This window comes from Nerophis ophidion, linkage group LG08 (assembly GCF_033978795.1).
Source record: "Nerophis ophidion isolate RoL-2023_Sa linkage group LG08, RoL_Noph_v1.0, whole genome shotgun sequence".
NCBI classification, from domain to species: Eukaryota; Metazoa; Chordata; class Actinopteri; order Syngnathiformes; family Syngnathidae; genus Nerophis; species Nerophis ophidion.
Genome location: NC_084618.1, coordinates 35,277,636 through 35,298,922, shown reverse-complemented (window position 1 = coordinate 35,298,922; position 21,287 = coordinate 35,277,636). Strand labels below are relative to the sequence as shown.

The 21,287-nt window shown below is 41.8% G+C and overlaps 1 protein-coding gene across 1 annotated transcript; it reads left to right on the top strand.

Moving 5' to 3' along the window:
• Nucleotides 1-1,286: 1,286 nt before the first annotated feature.
• si:dkey-14o18.2 (neuronal pentraxin-1) lies at nt 1,287-20,990 on the top strand. Its single transcript, XM_061908406.1, has 6 exons — nt 1,287-1,346; nt 3,737-4,868; nt 5,413-6,040; nt 11,553-11,803; nt 17,182-17,361; nt 17,435-20,990. Exons 2-6 carry the CDS (start codon nt 4,152-4,154, stop codon nt 17,642-17,644), a joined length of 1,986 nt encoding a protein of 661 aa, XP_061764390.1. The 5' UTR covers nt 1,287-1,346; nt 3,737-4,151; the 3' UTR covers nt 17,645-20,990.
• The last annotated feature ends 297 nt before the right edge of the window (nt 20,991-21,287 follow it).

The window sequence follows — 21,287 nt, the reverse complement described above, 5'->3', positions numbered from 1 at the left end:
TGTTCTGGTCGTGATAAAATAGAGAATATGACATTGGTTGTGTCAAATTTAAGTTTATTCTTACAGTATGTCATATTTCATGTTATGATTGTGTTGATTTGGCTGGCATCGAGAAATCATGTTGCATCCTACCAAAGGGTCTTAAGTTCATTGAAAAACACCTGAGCAAGAGAACATCGTTTGTGGTGAAATGTTTGATTAAAGTTCTACTGAAATGAGATTTTCTTACTTAAACGGGGATAGCAGGTCTATTCTATGTGTCATAATTGATCATTTCGCGATATTGCAATATTTTTGCAGAAAGGATTTAGTAGAGAACATTGATGATAAAGTTCGCAACTTTTGGTGCTGATAAAAAAGCCTCGCCTTTACCGGAAGTCGCAGACGATGACGTCACAAGGGTGAGGGCTCCTCACGTCCTCACATTGTTTATAATGGGAGTCTCCAGCAGCAAGAGCTATTCGGACCAAGAAAACGACAATTTCCCCATTAATTTGAGCGAGGATAAAAGATTTGTGGATGATAATATTGATAGTGAAGGACCAGAAAAAAAAAAAAAAAAGTTAAAAAAAAAAATGCGATTGCATTGGGAGCGATTCAAATTTTTTTAGACACATTTACTAGGATAATTCTGGGAAATCCCTCATCTTTCTATTGTGTTGCAAGTGTTTTAGTGAGATTAAATAGTACCTGATAGTTTGAGGGTGTCTTGAGGCCAGTCTCTGAGGGAAGTCGACAGCAGCTGCATGGATGGCCCAAGCTCAGCTGATTTCTGGTAACAGGCGACTTTTTACCACAATTTTCTCACCGAAACCTGCCGGTTGACAAGTGGTCGGGAACCATGTTCGCTTGATCGCTCTGATCCATAGTATAGCTTCACCTCCGGGTTTTTTAAACAGGATATCACCATGTGTTTGTGTGGCTAAAGGTTAAAGCTTCCCAATCCATCTTTCTACTTTGACTTCTCTATTATTAATTGAACAAATTGCAAAAGATTCAGCAACACAGATGTCCAGAATACAGTTTAATTGCGCGATGAAAAGAGACTACTTTTAGCCGGAAATGGTGCTGCGCTAATATGTCCTCTACAGTTTGTGATGTCACGGGCACGCGTCATCATTCTGCGACGTTTTCAACAAGAAACTCCATTAATATTTCATCACTGATATATAAATTATCAGACTGCGTGGTCGGTAGAAGTGGGTTTCAGTAGGCCTTTAAGGTGAGGGGCAGGGCTTCTGCATGACTGCACTAAGAGAGAGTTAAATTTATCTTCTTAAGCCAATCCTCTTCAAGCCGATAAGCAGAATAGACTAACAGGTTGGGAAGAGCAGAGTTGCAAACAGGTAGGAACATTTTATATTTACTTCTTTATATTCACTGAAGTTAATGTTTGGATTGATTCATGGTTTGTGTTGTTGCTTCTACTTCATGTGAACATTTTGAAGCGATAGACACACTTCACGACAGGGACGTCCCAACTTTTTCTCCTGAAAAATTAAAAGGATGCTGGGAACAACTTTCATACATTTTGTACATGAAATCTGAAAAAAAAAAAAAAACAGTCCAATGCAGGTTAATGTATGCTACGCTACCTCAACAAAACATCTTATCTTAACAAAGCAAATTTTTGCAATATTTTATTAATATCTTAATATTATAATATGCTAAGAGCCAATAAGAAACAAGGTGCGGAATACCCGACTAGAAAATGAGTAAAAAAAAAATATAGCAGCATTTGGATTCACTGTTTCGTTATTTTTACGAGTAATTATTTTTTGGTCTATTATTATCCACTTTTTTGGTGTTTCTTTCTGGTATGTCGGATAATTGAAGTGTACACACACAATGTGGAGTGTACTGTACAATTTTGTAATCACATTGGTATTACAAAATTGGCGCAGTGGAAGAGTGGCCGTGTGCAACCCGAGGGTCCCTGGTTCAATCCCCACCTAGTACCACTTAAGTCACGTCCGTTGTGTCCTGAGCAAGACACTTCAACCTTGCTCCTGATGGTTGCTGGTTAGCGCCTTGCATGGCAGCTCCCTCCATCAGTCTGTGAATGTGTGTGTGAATGGGTAAATGTGGAAGTAGTGTCAAAGTGTTTTGAGTACCTTGAAGGTAGAAAAGCACTATACAAGTACAACCCATTCATCTATGTTCTCATTGTATTTATACTTTTTATGAACATGTATAGATTTTTCGTCTACGCAGTATTTGTGGATTTAATCTGTATTGTTAAAATGTTAATGGGCTACAAAGTTTTTTTGGTGAGAGAAAATTCTAAATGATATTGTCAAAGCATGTGGATAGTACACCACCTTAAGGAATATTTACAACAAGAAAAAAAACATGAATAAAATGACAGCCAATATTTGAGAATAATTACAATTTTTAAAAAGTGATCATTTAAATATTTCCATTACATATCTTACCTTTTTACTGCCACCAGTGATTTGTTTCCTTGGGAAAGAAAAGACTATTAAAATAAGAAAGAACTTCAATAACGAGACAGTCTTTTGACTGGCTCTTTGAATCAGAATCAAAATCAGAAATACTTTATTAATCCCCATGGGGAAAATTTAATTTCCCGGCGGGAAAAAGGAACTGAGACCCAGGATAGACCAGGGGTTATGACTGCTGACTCGTAATGAAAGGTACAAAGTTCTAACCCCAGTCTGGCTGATGGTATTTTGGAGATAGGTTCATTGGCAACACTAAATTGGCCGTAGTGTGTGAATGTGAGTGTGAATGTTGCCTGTCTATCTGTGTTGGCCCTGCGATGAGGTGGCGACTTGTCCAGGGTGTACTTTGCCTTCCGCCCGATTGTAGCTGAGATAGGCACGAGCGACCCCCGCGACCCCAAAGGGAATAAGCGGTAGTAAATGGATGAATGGATGGAAAAAGGAACTGATCAAAGCCGGAAAAATGAACTGATCCTCAAGATCTGGCTCCTTTTAAAGACCCATAAATCCCATTTCTAAGGCAAATGCAGAAAACGCACCATTAGGCCGGAATTTGTAACTACAGGGCTGCGCAGCGCCCATACATGTAGCTGCTCATGTGTGAAGCTGCGTGCCTCGACGAGGCATCATGTCTGCTAAGTCTGTGCTAATGTTGTCTTTAAGTATCAGACAGCGGGGCTCACTGTCGGATTAGTATCTTAAACACCCAACGGCTCATTAAAAGGCTCTCAGGGGTCCAATTGTTTGTTGTTGTGTTAGCGGCCATTACTGTAATGGTTCCGGTCCACACCGTTTTTACCTTCTGTTAAGGTTGAAGCTTACTGTTGGGTCAAGCAATTTCATGCAGGAGAGTCACGACACGAAACACTTACTTAACTCAACGTATGCAAAACAATGAGATCGTAATACTTAAAAAGTAAATAAAACTCATAAGGCTACTACAACACAGAAAATGACACAACTCCCACAGAGAGAAATATACAGCAATTGCAACATCCTTCTGAAAAGTGTTGTAAGGCATGCTGGGAAGGGGCATCACTCGCAGCCATGTAACAAAATACTTGCATTGACCTACATTGGACTGTTTTCATGTCTAAAAGCCTATATTGTAGCTAAGCATACATTATGTACGTACCTGTAATCTGATTACTCAGTGGCCTACTTACGACTTGATGACCACACTGTTTCCCCGCGTCGCCATCTTTGTAAAAACGTCAGTGTTGTTTTGTTTGAGTTGTACTTGACTTGTCATATCCATGTCCTCCATTCAGGTGATGCTGCTTGCTCCCGTGATGTTTAGAGGCTAAATTTAAAGGGATTAATCTTGGCTGACAAACACAGGACGTCCTTCGGGCCAAGTCCGATCATCAGGTTGGAAGTGGCCCAGCGACTCGTTTCAGGGACAGCGGAAAGATGTCACATTTGAACCACCAGGGACCATAGGAACCCATTGTGGAAGAATGAGGTCATTCATGGAGATCTTCTGGAATACTTGAGATGCTGCTTTTATGGTTTCTGAGGGTAGGAGTTACCAGCTACCAGCTACTTCACTGTTGACATGGTGCACCTTGACGTCATCCGGTCCAGGGCAAATGTCCACCACTCTTGGTGTGGGCCACAAAAAAGCTAAAGCTTTGGAGGACTTGCAGGTCAGTTGACAAGGTGTACTTCGGACCCAAATCAAAGATGGCGAGAGTTAGTCTTCTGAGCCTTGACACCACAAGGCACCTGAGAGGCACCAACCTGGTGTTCTATATCGCCTTGCGTTCTCTGATCGTCAGCTGCTTCCTCTTCTGCTCGGTGGCGTCCGCTAGCTTGCTCGGCGCGGAACATGACTACGGCATTAGCCCCAAGTTTGTTTGCACTCCTATACCCCCCGAAGCGGACCCCAGCTGCTACTCCCCGCCGAGCGTGCCGCACGGACCCAGTGGCCACGCCAACGGCCACGATGGCAGCAACCGCAGAGTGGTGATATCTGATGAGGCCAAAGCCACCATTCTGCACCTGCGGGAGAGTCTGGTGAGGCAGAAGGAGACCATCTTAGATCAGCGGGAGACCATTAGGGAGTTAACCGCCAAGCTCACATTGTGTGAGGGCTTTGGTGGTCATCATGGCAATGGTCATCATGGCAACGGCCACCACGACGACCACCACGACGACCACCACGACGACCACCATGACGACCACCACGATGAGCACCTTGGCCACCATGGCAGCCAACACACGCCTTTTTCGTCACACCACGGCTCGTATCACAGCACTGATCATCAGTTCTCCCACGGCAGCCACAGACCGGACCTCCATCCCAGGGAGGTGTCATCACATGGCAAACACAGCTCCTTCTCACCGGAGCAGACCGGCAAGACTTTGCAGACGTTGAAGGAGCGCCTTGAGAACCTGCAGGTAAGACCAGCAAAGACATTGCAATGTTTAGATGCCAGAAGGTGTTTGGCAGTGAAGCATGTGGAGATGCGTTTGAGGGAAACACTATCATTAGCTCCCTTGCCCAAACCTGACATCCTGTCAGGCTGTAAATGTCTCTATTAGCTCCGGCGGGTTAAGGTGATGCTGCCAAAAATCCGCCTGTATCCTGTTCATAGATGTGAGACAAACTTGTGGACAAGCCAGGATTGACCCGTGCCTCTACCTTGTCTAACAGGATGGAGGCAACTCCAGCCTCCAAGGGGCATAGGCCGGTGTCACCGTCAATTAGCTTCATCCCACCTGACGAAGCTATTAATCGTGGCGTGCGCTGGCAGGGAACAAAGCCGGATTTTGTGGTGGGGAAGATGAGCGTGAATTAGGGAGAGGAAGGAGGAAGAAGAAAAACTGAGATGATAACTTAATCAATTAATAAACGTTTTCCTGAGCCGTGTTTGGTTGAAGCTGGGCTCCATCTTGACTCTTTCAAGCTATCTAACTGAGTGAACTGTGTACATGTCGGCAGGCGAGAAACTCCTCCAGCTCCTACTCCAGCTCCCTGAGAGAACTCCTCCAGCGGAAGATCAATGCTCTAGAGGAGCAGCTGCACAGCTACTACAGGGACCACCATGAAGGTCACCATGACGACCACCATGACAACCACCGAGATGACCACCACGGTGACCGCCATGACGATCACCATGGTACTGGTCACCACGAGGACCCCCACGAAAGCCATCGCAGTAATCACCACGGGGGGCGTCCCTATAACCACCACAGTGATCACAGAAACCGCCATCGTGATCATCACCGCGACTGGCACAACGGGCGCCGTTATGGCCACTACGGTAACTACCGTGACGAACATCACGACGACCTCCACGGCCGCCACAATGATCAACACGGCGAGCATCGCGAAGATCACCATGGCAGTGATCACCACGATGACCATCATGAAGATCACCACGGCGGTGATCACCATGAAGACCATCACGAAGATTACCACGGTGGCGGTCACCACGACGACCATCACGCTGGCGATTACCTCCCTCGACGACTTCCTTTTAGCAGCAAAGAGACGAGCTCTCGGAGTGGCGGACACAGCAAACTGGAGACTGTCCTCAGCCAGCTTCACCACAGCCACTCTGACTATGGTATACACAACACCATCACCATACACTCTACACCACCACCATACACACTACACCAGGGGTCTCAAACTCTGAAGGCACTATCTGGGTGGGGCTGGGCCACTTCAGGTGTTCCACAAAAAAAAGCTTTGTTAAAAAAAATTCCAATCTTCTCAAATGCCTTTAACTTTATTTTTTAACGCAAAATATGATGAAGAAATAAGTAGACAAATTAAGAATTCATAAGAAAATAAGAAGCTAAATGTTTGGGGCTGTGGATTATATTTCAATTACACTTAGTGTCACGCATTGTGCATTATTTTCACTTCTTTTTCCTGTAACAGCAGCACGGCAGTTGCTATTGCAGTCTCCTTTTTTTTTTTGGCAATGTCCATGATGTTGGTACAGGTAAATGAAGCGGAAATGACACCATGCTGTTATTGTTATCGTAAACGTAGTCATGGGATCAAAAACATTTTTCAATTACATCTTAGAGCAGACCTGGGCAAATTAAGGCCAAGGGGCCACATGCGGCCCATTGAGCTTTTCAATCTGGCCCGCCGGACATTCTCAAATAATTTTTTTAGCTCTTTAAAGGGGAACATTATCACCAAACCTATGCAAGCGTCAATATATACCTTGATGTTGCAGAAAAAAGACCATGTATTTTTTTAACCGATTTCCGAACTCTAACTGGGTGAGTTTTGGCAAATTAAACGCCTCTCTGTTCATCGGTCTTTTAGCGATGACGTCAGAATGTGACGTCACCGAGGTAATACAGCCGCCACTTTCATTTTCAACACATTGCAAACACCGGTTCTCAGCTCTGTTATTTTCCGTTTTTTCGACTATTTTTTGGAACCTTGGAAACATCATGCCTCTTTGGTGTGTTGTCAGAGGGTGTAACAACACTAACAGGGAGGGATTCAAGTTGCACCACTGGCAAGAAATCTGCCCCCAGACCCCCATTGAATTTGCCAGAGTGTCTGCACATTTTACCGGCGATGCTAAGACAGACATGGCACAGAGATGTATGGATAACCTGCAGATGCATTTGCAACGATTAAGTCAACGAAATCACAAAAGTGACTTTTGTTGATGTTGTTGACTTATGTGCTAATCAGACATATTTGGTCACGGCATGACTGCCAACTAATCAATGCTAACATGCTACGCTAATCGATGCTAACATGCTATTTACGCTAGCTGTATATACATTTGAAACTAGATACCCACATTTAATGCGAAACAAACACTTACCAATCGACGGATTTAAGTTGCTCCAGTGTCACAAGATGCGAAAGTCCTGATCGTTTGGTCCTCACATTTTACTGGCGATGCTAATAAGTCAGCCATGCTATGGGCCACTTCATTAGGTACACCCATGCTATGGCCGAATATCGTCAATAGCTATTCGCTCAATAGCTTCAATTTCTTCTTTAATTTCGTTTTCGCTATCTGCCTCCATACTCCGACCATCTGTTTCAATACATGCGTAATCTTTTGAATCGCTTAAACCGCTGAAATCCGAATCTGAATCCGAGCTAATGTCGCTATATCTTGCTGTGGTAAACGCCATGTTGTTTGTATTGGCAGCATTGTATGACGTCACAGGGAAATGGACAGTCGCATCGCAAATGGCGAAAATCAGGAACGTTAAAGCTTTTTTTAGGGATATTCCGGGAGGTGTAAAATTTTGAAAAAACTTTGAAAAATAAAACAAGCCACTGGGAACTGATTTTTATTGTTTTTAACCCTTTTGAAATTGTGATAATGTTACCCTTTAAAGATGGAAAGTATGGCTGCCATAATGATGTGCAGTGATGTTTTCTAATGACCATAAGTCTTCAACAATACAAAGTATTTCAATGGTTGGAATCTGCGCTTGTGAATGATATACCAGTTACCATGGTAATGTAATTAGTTACTATGGTAATCTAATTAGTTACTATGGTCATCTAGTTAGTTACTATTGTAATGTAAGTCACAGCAGCTCAGACGAGGCACCAAGCAGTGTGGGTAGGGAGTGTTTCCACAGACGCGGAAGGAGATTTTCACAACAAAGTTCTAAAGCTTAGTGATGTATCTGATGAATCAGATTGTAGGTCGGTTTATTTTGTACCCTTTGTGTTCATATTTTACTGTTCGTTGCATCATTGTTGCGTTTCACTTGATTGTAAAATGTGTCGATCGAAAGGGGCTGTGACGTTCATATGTTGTCAATAGTCAGTATTTTATCCTTCATAGAAAAATGTAGAATTCCATTTTGTTTTTTAAGGCAGTCTGTCATAACGTTTTTAGCATTCAATCAGACATTATTGTGAGGTTTCGTCCAAGTGTTCATAAAATTTGATATACCGGCTACTAGACACATTTTTTTGCTCTAAAAATGGCCTCCGAGTCAAAATAATTGCCCAGGCCTGTAATAGAGAAATATATGTATTGTTCATTGTGTAAGGCAATGCAAATACAATACAACAAGTGCAATGCAACTAAAAAATAATGACCCACAAATAACTGTGCGACCCTATAATCGGTCCGGGTTATCTGAGACTGTTATTGCCGACTGACAGGTGTTGTTATGTGAGCGCAGACTACATTAGGCTACATTGAGTTCCTTATTTTTCTTTTATCCAACCACATACGCGTCCCTCTAAATTAATTGGGTCAGAGAGAGACATACTGTATATACTTATATACCACTGGGCAGCAACTTAAAAAAAACTCCATATGGCAACGCTGCTGTAACTTTCACTCATTGAGAAAGGTTTCCCAGCTTTCATCAAGCCTGGTCGATGTCCCGCCCCCGAGAGCAATATACCCCATTAATTGGTAGGTACATTCAGCTCTGCACACAACACTGTGAAGTGCCTTTCAATAAAACTAACATTAAACTTTCATATAAAGGTGGGGGCCACAAAATATTGTTTAATGGGCCAATAGTTTGAGACCCCTGCTTTGATTGATTGATTGAAACTTTTATTAGTAGATTGCACAGTACAGTACATATTCCGTACAATTGACCACTAAATGGTAACACCCGAATAAGTTTTTCAAATTGTTTAAGTCGGGGTCCATATTCAATTCATGGTATGCCAATACCTTAACATTTCAATCACATCGACTCCTTTTAATGACCCACCAGTGTCCTGTAAACCTGGAAAACTCTGCGACTTAAAGGTGACGTTTTTCTACGACTATAGCCCGTTTTCCTTTGTTGCACACTTAAGTACTTACACTTAATCCTGCATTCACACTGACAAGTACGACAAAATGCAGCACACTGGAATTTATAAAAGTACTTTCAAGTTGCTCTCAAAACCGTCAAAATAGTATTGGACTGCAATGATGGATGCTTAACATCTTTGACTGGATACGTAGCGAAAGGAGTAGGATTCATTTAAAACTATGCAGGTAAGGAGGCAACTCGTAGCATAAGAAAGTAGTTTATGGAAGAAGCAGTGGGTAAATACTGTGTTATTTTGAAAGTAATGGATTAGAAACAGAACAAACAGCAGTATACTATGTGAGACACAGCCATAGTTTGTAGGCTGTCTCAAATGGAATACCTCTATCAGTAGGCTTCAAGAAGTATACTGTGTACCCTATGTACTACCCCTTCTCCTATGTACTACAGTACTTCCTGACGCTGTGAAATTTGACATGGTAGTGTCCTTATAGTGCCATTGTTGCACGCTTTCCGGAAATGACAAATGCAGACTGTATATACCCACTGTGCACTTCATTTGGCACACGTGCACTCAAAAGAGTGTCCGCCTTAAGATCGGTAGGTTGTGAGTGCAAACCCCAGCCAAGTCTGTAAAAGACTGTAAAAATTGGACCCATTACCTCCCTGCTTGACACTTAGCATTAAGGGTTGGAACTGGGGATTAAATCACCAAAATTGATTCCCGGGTGTGGCCACTGCAACTGCTCACTGCTCCCCTCACCTCCCAGGGGATGATCATGGGGGATGGGTCAAATGCAGAGAATAATTTCGGCACACCTCGTGTGTGTGTGTGTGTGTGTGTGTGTGTGTGTGTGTGTGTGTGTGTGTGTGTGTGTGTGTGTGTGTGACAATTATTAGTACTTTAAATTTAACTTAAAAGACTAAGAACCTGATTTAATGAGATCCAAATACCACGGGCTAACCAGCGTGTGCAAAAAATAAAATGACGCGTGCTATGACTGGTCATGTTGCGTGTGATATACTAACCCATAATAAGACGCGTTTTCATATAGGAGGTATATTGTAGAAATGTGTGTCTTGAATAAATTAATGAAAAAAGAACAATAGTAAAAAAAACACCAGCAGACACCAACAAGCATGAATTAATTGAATTCCTTCTAAACAGCACCATAAGTCATCCAATAGCTATAGAATTATAACATTAAATTGCTGATTTGAGCTGATATTTTCATTTCTGACAGTCCACCAAAATATTAACACACACACACACACACACACACACACACACACGTAGGACAGAGGATTCTCTCCCTGCCCATCGTTTGTGTGTGTGTGTGTGTGTGTGTGTGTGTGTGTGTGTGTGTGTGTGTGTGTGAGTGTGTGTGTGTGTGTGTGTGTGTGTGTGTGTGTGTGTGTGTGTGTGTGTGTGTGTGTGTGTGTAGGGCAAGCCCTGATCCTGCAGCTGTCAACTTGCACATCCTTCTAGCACGTGCTGAATAAAGCGCCATATACCGTATTTTTCGTAGTATAAGTCGCACCTGCCGAAAATGCATAATAAAGAAGGAAAAAAAACATATATAAGTGGCACTGGAGTATAAGTCGCATTTTTGGGGGGAAATTTATTTGATAAAACCCAACACCAAGAATAGACATTTGAAAGGCAATTTAAAATACATAAAGAATAGTGAACAACAGGCTGAATAAGTGTACGTTATATGACGAATAAATAACCAACTGAGAACGTGCTTGGTATGTTGACGTAACATATTATGGTAAGAGTCATTCAAATAACTATAACATATAGAACATGCTATACGTTTACCAAACAATCTGTCACTCCTAATCGCTAAATCCCATGAAATCTTATACTTCTAGTCTCTTACGTGAATGAGCTAAATAATAATATTTGATATTTTACGGTAATGTGTTAATAATTTCACACATACGTCGCTCCTGAGTATAAGTCGCACCCCTGGCCAAGCTATGAAAAAACCTGCGACTTTTAGTCCGAAAAATATGGTAGTGCTCGCAAAACAATCAGTGTTGATGAATCACATTGCGCGTGCGAAATAATTATATTTGCATTTTCTCCTCCCAGTATTGTGGCCGTTTTTATGATCAGCATATATTTTGCATATTAATGAAGACATTGACGCAAAATGGATTGCCCGCCTTGTTCTGCTCACTTGACAGTCGCAATCCACTTTAGAATAAAATAGAATAGACTTTGTCATTTACACACGTTTAGTAAATCAGCACGTGTATTAGTACACGCAAATCTTTAATAAATTAGGCTCTAAGTGCGCCAATTGAGACACAGCTTTGATAAATTCCTTCTGTTCCTAGGAAGCCACAAGAAGCTGAAAAATTCAAGCGCGTTCCTGCTGGACTTCCCCATGAGGACTAACTACATGTACGCCAGGATGAAGGGCTCCCTGGTCACGGAGATCTTCGCCCTCACGGTCTGCCTGCGTCTCAAAGCGGGTGCCGGTCCCGGTGTGGGCACGCCCTTCTCCTATGCCGTGCAGGGCCAGGCCAACGAGTTAGTGCTCATGGAGTGGGGCAATAACCCCATGGAGCTCCTCATCAATGACAAGGTAGAGAGGCCAAACACGTAGATTGAAATAGTATTGTTTGACTTTTTTTTTATAATGGGTGGAGCTATGCAGATTAGTGTCAGCAATTAATGGTGACCCAGTTTTTGGTTGAACTGTCAGGTCTTAACTGTGCATACTTGCCAACCCTCACAGATTTTTTGGTAGACTCCCGAAATTCAGCGCCTCTCCCGAAAATCTCCCGAAATTCAGGCCACGTCCCCTCCAGCTCCATGCGGACCTGAGTGACGAAAGCTTGTTTTCAAGTCTGCTTTCCCACAATATAAATAGCGTGTCTGCCCAATGACGTTATAACTGTAGAATGGTCGAGGGCGAGTTCTTGTTTTCTTATGTGGGTTTATTGTTGGGCAGTTTCATTAACGTCCTCCCAGCGCGGCAACAACACACGACAGCAGTCACGTTTTCGTCTACCGTAAAGCCGTTCGTCTGCCGTAAACAGCAATGTTGTGACACTCTTAAACAGGACAATACTGCCATCTACTGTACATGCATATGGTTAGAAAAATGACAGAATAGAACAAGGATGGAAAATTCAACCCTTAACTCAACAATGAGTAGATGAGTGTTATGTGTGTGTGTATATGTGTAAATAAATGATCGCTGAAATTCAAGTATTTCTTTTATATATATATATACATATATATATATACATATATATATATATATATATACATATATATATATATATATATATATATATATATTTACATATATATATATATATATATATATATATATATATAATCTTGGGGTCACGATTTGATTCTAAATCAAATTTACTTTTTTTCAATTCAACACCATTCTTGCAACCAGAGCAGTAGATTTTTGCAAAAAGCTTTTATAATTGTAAAGGACAATGTTTTACCAACTGATTGCAATAATGTAAATTTGTTTTAACTATTGAACAAACCAAAAATATGACTTATTTTATTTTTGTGAAAATATTGGATACAGTGTGTTGTCACGTTTATGAGATGCGATACAAGTGTAAGCCACTGTGACACTATTGTTTTTTTTTTTATAAATGTCAAATGGTAATGTCAATGAGGGATTTTTAATCACTGCTATGCTGAAATTATAATTAATATTGATACTGTTGTTGATAATATTTTTGTTTCACTACTTTTGTTTTTTTCTGTGTTGTGTTTGTTTCTCCTCTCAATTGCTCTGTTTATTGCAGTTCTGAGTGTTGCTGGGTCAGGTTTGGTTTTGGAATTGGATTGCATTGTTATGGTATTGCTGTGTATTGTTTTGTTGGAATGATAAAAAAAAAAAAATCTATTTTTAAAAAAAAAAAGAGAATCGATTCTGTATCGCACAACGTGGGAATCGCGATTCAAATTTGAATTGATTTTTTTTCCCACACCCCTAATATATATATATACATATATATATATATATATATATATATATATTCAAAATATATATATATATATATATATATATATATATAATATAGCTAGAATTCACTGAAAGTCAAGTATTTCTTATATATGTGTGTGTGTATATATGTATGTATGTATATATATATATATATATATATATATATATATATATATATATATACATATATATATATATATATATATATATATATTATATAATATTAGTAGCTGTAAATATACTCCTCCCATCGTAACCACGCCCCACCCCCAACTTCCCGAAATCGGAGATCTCAATGTTGGCAAGTATGTAACTGTGACACTTTCCGCCTGGTCGTCAGCAGTCTGGTTATTTCATTACTCCATTAACCTTCTAAGCTTGCATTCTCAGAAACGCTGGTTGCTCTCGACACCAAACGGAAGACATTTGTATGTTCTTCTTCTCTGCTTCAGTCACTATGAATCCTCTTACTTTAATTGATTGACCTAATTGTTGTAGGAGCGCCATATTGTCTCACGCCCTGCCAACAACACAAGAGTCGTGTCAGTGAGCTCAAGAGGGAACATTTGACACTTGGCAGCTAGAATATGAAGCTGAGTTTAGAGTCTAACTTCCAGCACAGTTGTTGTTAATGCCGAGGAGCATTCTTAAATAATAACCCTCGTGTCGTCATTTGATATTAGACTGCTTCTACAAGTTTTGACCTATTTAAACCATTCCAACATGAAAACGTTACTTTCATTCAGGACAAAAACACAAATTAAGACATGCACCTGGGGATAGGTTGATTGGCAACACTAAATTGGCCTTAGTGTATGAATGTGAGTGTGGAAGTTGTCTATCTGTGTTGGCCCTGCGATTAGGTGGCGACTTGTCCAGGGTGTACCCCGTCTTCCGCCCGAATGCAGCTGAGCTAGGCTCCAGCATCCCCCCCCCCCCCCCCCCCCCCTAACCCCATAAGGGACAAGCGGTAGAAAATGGATGGATGGCATTTATCATAATTCCATTTTTTCTGCCCTAACAGTCCTATGGAGAAAACATTAAACCTATTCAGGCAAAGAAACTTGATAGCACATTTTCCGGTCAAAGAATTCTAAATTAATTATGTTTGTGTTCCACGTCTCAACCCATTGAAAATATTCTGGCTAACAGTTTTCCACATTTGCAAAATTCCAATTTATCCCAATATCCTCAATTTTTCCTAACTGAAATTCACTTTGATTTTTTGAATTTTGACTACTTTCAAACATTTTCCAACTGATCTAAACCATTCCAGCGTGAAAATATTGAGCTCATTCATAACATTTGGCTCATCAAATTTTTGACATTCCAAAAATTCCAAACCAAAATGTTCAATTATATGCATGACATACGGGCAGCACGGTGGGAGAGGGGTTAGTGCGTCTGCCTCACAATACGAAGGTCCTGAGTAGTCCTAGGTTCAATCCCGGGCTCGGGATCTTTCTGTGTGGAGTTTGCATGTTCTCCCCGTGACTGCGTGGGTTCATTCTGGGTACTCCGGCTTCCTCCCACCTCCAAAAACATGCACCTGGGGATAGGTTGATTGGTAAAACTAAATTGGCCCTAGTGTGTGAATGTGAGTGTGAATGTTGTCCGTCTATCTGTGTTGGTCTTGTGATGAGGTGGCGACTTGTCCGCCTTCCGCCCAATTGTAGCTGAGATAGGCATTAGTGCCCCCCGCAACCCCAAAGGGAATAAGCGGTAGAAAATGGATGGAAGGATGCATGACATGCATTTTTTTCCCATTTTTGCAACCTACTGAAAATGTTCAAGCTTCAAAAGAGTCAAGCTCACAAATATTTACTTTCCTAAAATTCCTATTTCCCCCTGCACCCATTTTCCATAACAGATACGTTTTTTGATCTTAAGATTTCTTACTATTGATATATTTTAAGACTGATTCAAACCCTTCCAACAACAAAATATTCAACTCATTCAGGCTGTGGATTTCTGATTTCCCTGAGATTGGATTTTTTTTTTCCACATTTCTCAACCTGCTCAACATTTCCAGCATCAAAACATTCAGGCAGACAATTTTCCACATTTCAAAAATTCTCAATTTTCCCTAACAAAAATGATCTTTTATCTTTAGAATTAGTACTACTTCCATATTCCCCAACTTATTTAAACCATTCCATTCATCCATCCATCTCCCTCCGCTTATACGAGGTTGGGTCACGGGGGCAGCAGGCTTTCATCTCCCCAATGAATTCGTCCAGCTTCCTAACGTGTTCTGGATCTTCATCATGGCCTACTTACTACCTGTCGGACGTGCCCTAAACAACTCCTCAGGATGACAGAGCTTCTCACCCTATCTCTAAGGGAGAGCTCCGCCACCCGACGGAGGAAACTAATTTCAGCCTCTTGTACCCGTGATCTTGTCCTTTCGGTCACAACCCAAAGCTAAGGACCATAGGTGAGAATAGGGCTATAGATCGATTGGTAAATTGAAAGCTTTGCCTTCTGGCTCATCTCTTTCTTCACCACAATGGATCGACACGGGGTCAGCATCACTGCAAATGCCGCACAAATAGACCTGTCAATCTCACGATCCTCACTCGTGAACAAGACTTTAAGGTACTTGAACTCTTCCACTTAGAGAAAGATCTTCTTAAAAAGTTTCCAGCTGATTTAAACCATTGCACCGTCAAAAATTATTTAGCTCATTCAAAGAATTTGGATCATTAATTTTTTGATATTCTAAATTCAAATTTTTCTTGGAGTTTAAAAACATACAAAATTGTGTTCGAAATTTGCAACGCATTGACACCTTTCCAGCATCAAAACATCCACGCTAACAATTTTTCACATTCCCGGACACAAATTTCCTTTTGATCTTTGGAATTCTTACTATTTACATATATCTCAACTGATTTAAACTCCTCCAAAACCAGCATATTCCACTCATTCAGGCTATTTCATAATCCCCAAATGTCCTGTTTCCTGGAATTCCACATGTTTCCAGTCCAAAAATCCTAAATGAATGCAATTTTTTTTTTTTTTTTTTCTCAACCCATTGAAATAATTGCAGCATCAAAACATTCCGGCTAACAATTCCATGTTTCCCTGAGACAAATTCCCTTTCATATTGGAAGTCCTTACTAGTTCCACATTCCCCAACTGATTTGAACCCTTCCAGCATCAAAATATTGAGCTCATTAATTGACCTCAGACAAATAATCTGAGGTCAATAACACTTAGAGAACATGACTTTCTCTTCAGCCCTCAATCATGCATGCAGTACCGCAATAAGACAGAAAAGGGCGACATTGCTATGGCCTATAGCTCATTTGTAAAGTTCACTGATCATGTAGGTATATTTACGCATATAGTTTATATTCATATATGAGTACATTCAACATTAGTAAAAAAAAAAAAGATTTGGGTCATCTATTTTTTCCCTATAATTGACCAGATTCAAGACCAAAATCCCTATTTTACATGACTGCTATTTTGTTCCCAGTTTCCAACCCATTGAAAGCATTGCAGCATGAAACCATTCACACTAACAATTTTTGCACATTCCCCAAATTCAGTAGAACACATTCATTTTGATTTTAAGAATTCTTATTACTGTATGTACATATTTCTTGACTGATTCAAACCATTCCACATTTAAAATATCTGGGCTATTTATTTTTGACATTCCAAAAATTCCATCCATTTTCTACTGCTTGTCCCTTTCGGTGTTGTGGGGGGTGCTGGAACCTATCTCAGCTGCATTTGGGCGGAAGGCGGCGTACACCCTGGACAAGTCGTCACCTCATCACAGGGCCAATGCAGATACGCAGAAAACATTTATGGTGTTCCTGAAATTTTCCCATGACTCAATGTTTTCAATCCATCAATTCAGTTCATCTTAAGCAGTCATCTTCTCTTGCTGTCAATGAAACGCCAGACAAAAGTACCTAACAAAATGGTAATAAACATGCTAATCACTGAGCCTGTCCTCGTAGGCGGTCACCTTGCCTGTGACCATGACGGACAGGAAGTGGCATCACGTGTGTGTTACGTGGTCGACACGTGACGGCGTCTGGGAAGTCTATCAGGACGGGGCGAGGAAAGGCTCAGGTCAGAACCTTTCCGCATGGCACGCCATCAAACCAGGAGGGATATTTCTGTTGGGACAAGAGCAGGTGAGCGCACAAAATAATCTGAGGTCAATAATATCCTCTGTTCCCCTTCCTGACCGACGGCGCCTTCTTCCAGGACACAATGGGAGGACGCTTTGACGTCACACAGTCCTTCATGGGAGAAATGTCCGACCTACAGTTCTGGTCCAGGGTCCTCACACCCACTGAGATCTACAGTCAAGCCACATGCGGCGGTCACCTTGTCGGGGACATCGTCTTCTGGGAGCAGGAATCATTGGAGCTCCATGGCGGCCTCACTGAGTTCCCCTTTGACCCCTGCCACTGAGCACGGATTTTCAAACTTTTGTCGTTTTCGCCATTCTAGTCCAATCTGTCTGCCTTCTCCGAGCACATCTGTACATTGTCCTTTCAAGGATTGGACATACGCTAGCGCCTTTAGCAATGTTACAGTAGCATAGCAGGAGGCGGGTGGAGACACATGATAGCCTCATGGGCGTCTTCATTATGACTTGAAGGCAAATTGCACAAAGACATTTTCGCAATATTCCAAACGGAGCACTTTCGTAAAGTTTTGGACAGGACTCGTCAATGGACGCCATGTTTTAAGATGGGTGAGCTGACATGCGGTTACGTAAGTTCCACATGAGGCGGCCCGTCCAGGCTAACTTTACCTCGACGTGTCCTAATGGCTGACGTATCTTTGGCAACCGGTGGCTTACGACAGGATTTGCTGGTGCAGCCATGATCCCGCCTAATTCTCAGCTCTCTCACACACACAAACACACACACCTTTACTGAAGGTGCAGGCCAGGTGAAGGATTATTTTTTGATCTGCTAACTGTTTTTAGCTGCACTTTACTTTTTATAAGGTTTTGTATGAGTACCAAATTACATTATATTTTTAATGGAGTTATCTAATATCTTTTTGTTTTGCACTTTTCAACAAGTATACAGCACGTTTTTGACAACAAAGGCGTTTGTCCTCAGACATTGTCGCCATAGAGATGTCTCTGCATCAGTACCACTGCTGTAAATATCTGCACCACATTTTGACTGTAATGCCAAGTTAAGCTCAATTTCTCCTATAGAGAGGGCCAAATGCCAGATGCATTTTCTTTGCTAGTAATATTTCTAACAATATTGAATTACAATGTTGTACTTCCCGGCTTGTACGTTAAAACGCGCCCCAACTCGCCTTTGGTGCAATTGTCAGCAGTTGATTGCTTCTAGAGCCTGGTGTCTTTTGCTGTAAATATATGAAATATGTAAATATGAGTACAACAGTGGCTTCAGTCAACAGTCATTTGAAAGCCAAAACTATAAACTTGTAAATTTAAAACTTGAACAAGGAAGAAGCTGTCAAATATTCGTCAATTTTTTTGAATAAAGTTGTTCCGTATATGAAGCAGGTACACTTAAGAGAGAACATGACTTTCTCTTCAGCTTTCAATCATGCATGCAGTACAGTAATGAGACAGGAGAGGGCGGCGTTGCTCAGGCCTATAGCTCATTTTTAATGTTCACTGAACATGTAGGTACATTTATGAATATAGTTCCTATTCATGTATGAGTACATTCAACATTAGTAAGAAAAAAACTAAACAGTGGAGTCCACATGTGTGATTTAATTTGGCTGCACCAACTCGTTCCTCCAGCAGGGGTCAGTGACATAGATAAAATAGAATAGAAAGTACTTTATTGATCCCTGGGGGAAATTCAGCACCACAGTTCGCTCACAATAAACAATAATAATAATAAATAATATATGACATATATAATATATATTATATAAGAATAATATAAATATATTCTACATTTAAGTGCAGTCAAGAAGGAACATATGCATTATACAGTCAGATGGCTGTCGGTATGAAGGACCTCCTGCGTCGTTCCGTGTTACATTTTGGGAGTCTGAGCCTTCCACTGAACGTGCTCATTCTCTCCGCAAAGTCCGAGTGTAGTGGGTGGGAGGTGTTGTCCATAATGGCTAGGAGTTTTGCTAGACTTCTCCTCTCTGACACCACCGCCAGAGAGTCCAGCTCCACTCCCACCACGTTACTGGCCTTCTCTACCAACTTGTCCAGTCTGTTTGCGTCCCTCACGGTGTAAAAGAAAGCGCTTGCCACCATCGACTCGTAGAACATCTTCAACATCTTTGTAGAGACGTTGAAGGATCTTAGCTCCCTGAGGAAGTAGAGACGGCTCTGTCCCTTCTTGTAGAGGAACTCAGCGTGTTTTGACCCATTCAGCTTGTTGTCGATGTGTACTCCGAGGTATTTATAATCCTCAAACATGTCCACATCGACCCCCCTGATGGAAACAGGGGTCGCCAGAATACTCCTCCTCCTTCTCAGGTCCACAACCAGCTCCTTGGTCTTCGTCACATTGAGCTGGAGGTGGTTCTTTCCACACCATGTGACAAAGTCCTCCACCAGAGCCCTGTATTCCTCATCATCACCATCCTCAATACATCCCACTATCGCAGAGTCCTCAGAAAACTTCTGAAGGTGGCAGGACTCTGATTGATAGTGGGAATCGGTGGTGTAAATGGTGAAGAGGAAGGGGGAGAGGACTGTGCCCTGCGGGGCCCCGGTGTTGCTGACCAGCCTGTCAGACACACAGTCCTGCAGTCGAACGTACTGTGGTCTGTCAGTCAGGTAATCTACAACCCAGGACACCAAGGGGGCCTCCACCTGCATCCTCTCCAACTTCACACCCAGTAGCCCAGGCCGTGTAGTATTGAAAGCACTGGAGAAGTAAAAAAAACATGACCCTCACACTGCTTGCAGGCTTGTCCAGGTTGGTGTGGGCTCGGTTCAGCAGGTAGATGACTGGGTCCTCCACCCCCAGTCGTGGCTGGTAGGCGAATTGGACTGGGTCCAGGTGGGGCTTGACTCTAGGGCGGAGTTGTTCCAGGACCAACCTCTCCATGGTCTTCATGATATGGGAGGTTAGCGCCACCGGTAGTCCTTTGATGTGCTGGATCGCGTGCACTTGGGGATCCATCCATTTCTTACTGCTTGTCCCTTTCAGTTTCGCGGGGGGTGCTGGAGCTTAGCTCAGCTGCATTCGGTTGGAAAGCGGGGTACATCATGGACAAGTCGCCACCGCATCGCAGGGCCAAAACAGATAAACAGACAACATTCACACACTAGGGAAAATTTAGTGGTGCCAATCATCCCATTAAAAATAAATCAAGCTAATGAGTGCCAGCTAATATCATTATGGCTATAAATCAACACTTTTTTTTAAAGGTTCCCATTTGTACGGTTGAGTTTAATCCTCTGAAATGGTACCTTCACGTTCGGGGCAAGTGGTCTTCTTTTTAAACTTGATGAGAATAGGAAGAAAATAAACATTTTCCATGTTAGAATGTTCCCTGACTACTGACACACTCATGTTTGTCCAGCTGGTACTTGTAAGGAAACCTTTCCTCACACACGTTGGAGCTGAAGGCCTTTCTGGTGTGTGTCCTCATGTGTCTCAACATGTGTGACTGGACCGACAACTTTTTTTGCGCAAACGAGGCAGGCGAAGGCCTTCTCTCCCTGTGCGTTCTCATGTGCACTGTCATGCTCTTCTTATTCCAGAAGCTTTTGATACACCAAGCAGTAGAACGGCTTCTCGACCGTATGTTTCCTTGTGTGTCGTATCAAAGTTCCTTTAACAGTGAACAGTGAAGAAGAAAACGTCTTTTCTCCGGTGGTGTGCCGTCAGGGCCAGCAAGGCCTTCTCTGCTGGCCTAACATAACCAGAAATCATGATCATAATTAAAGATAAAATATTTTTGTATTTACTTTCCCTAAATATCTAAAAATATTTATAATCTCTTCATGTCATATTATGTTACTTCCAGGGCTATTGTTTTTAGTTTTAGTTTGTATCCAATCAGAATTCAGCGAGCTCATATTGCCATGCTGTACCAAATCTGCTAGAGGCCTTCAGAATCAACAATGCGGGCGTCCATG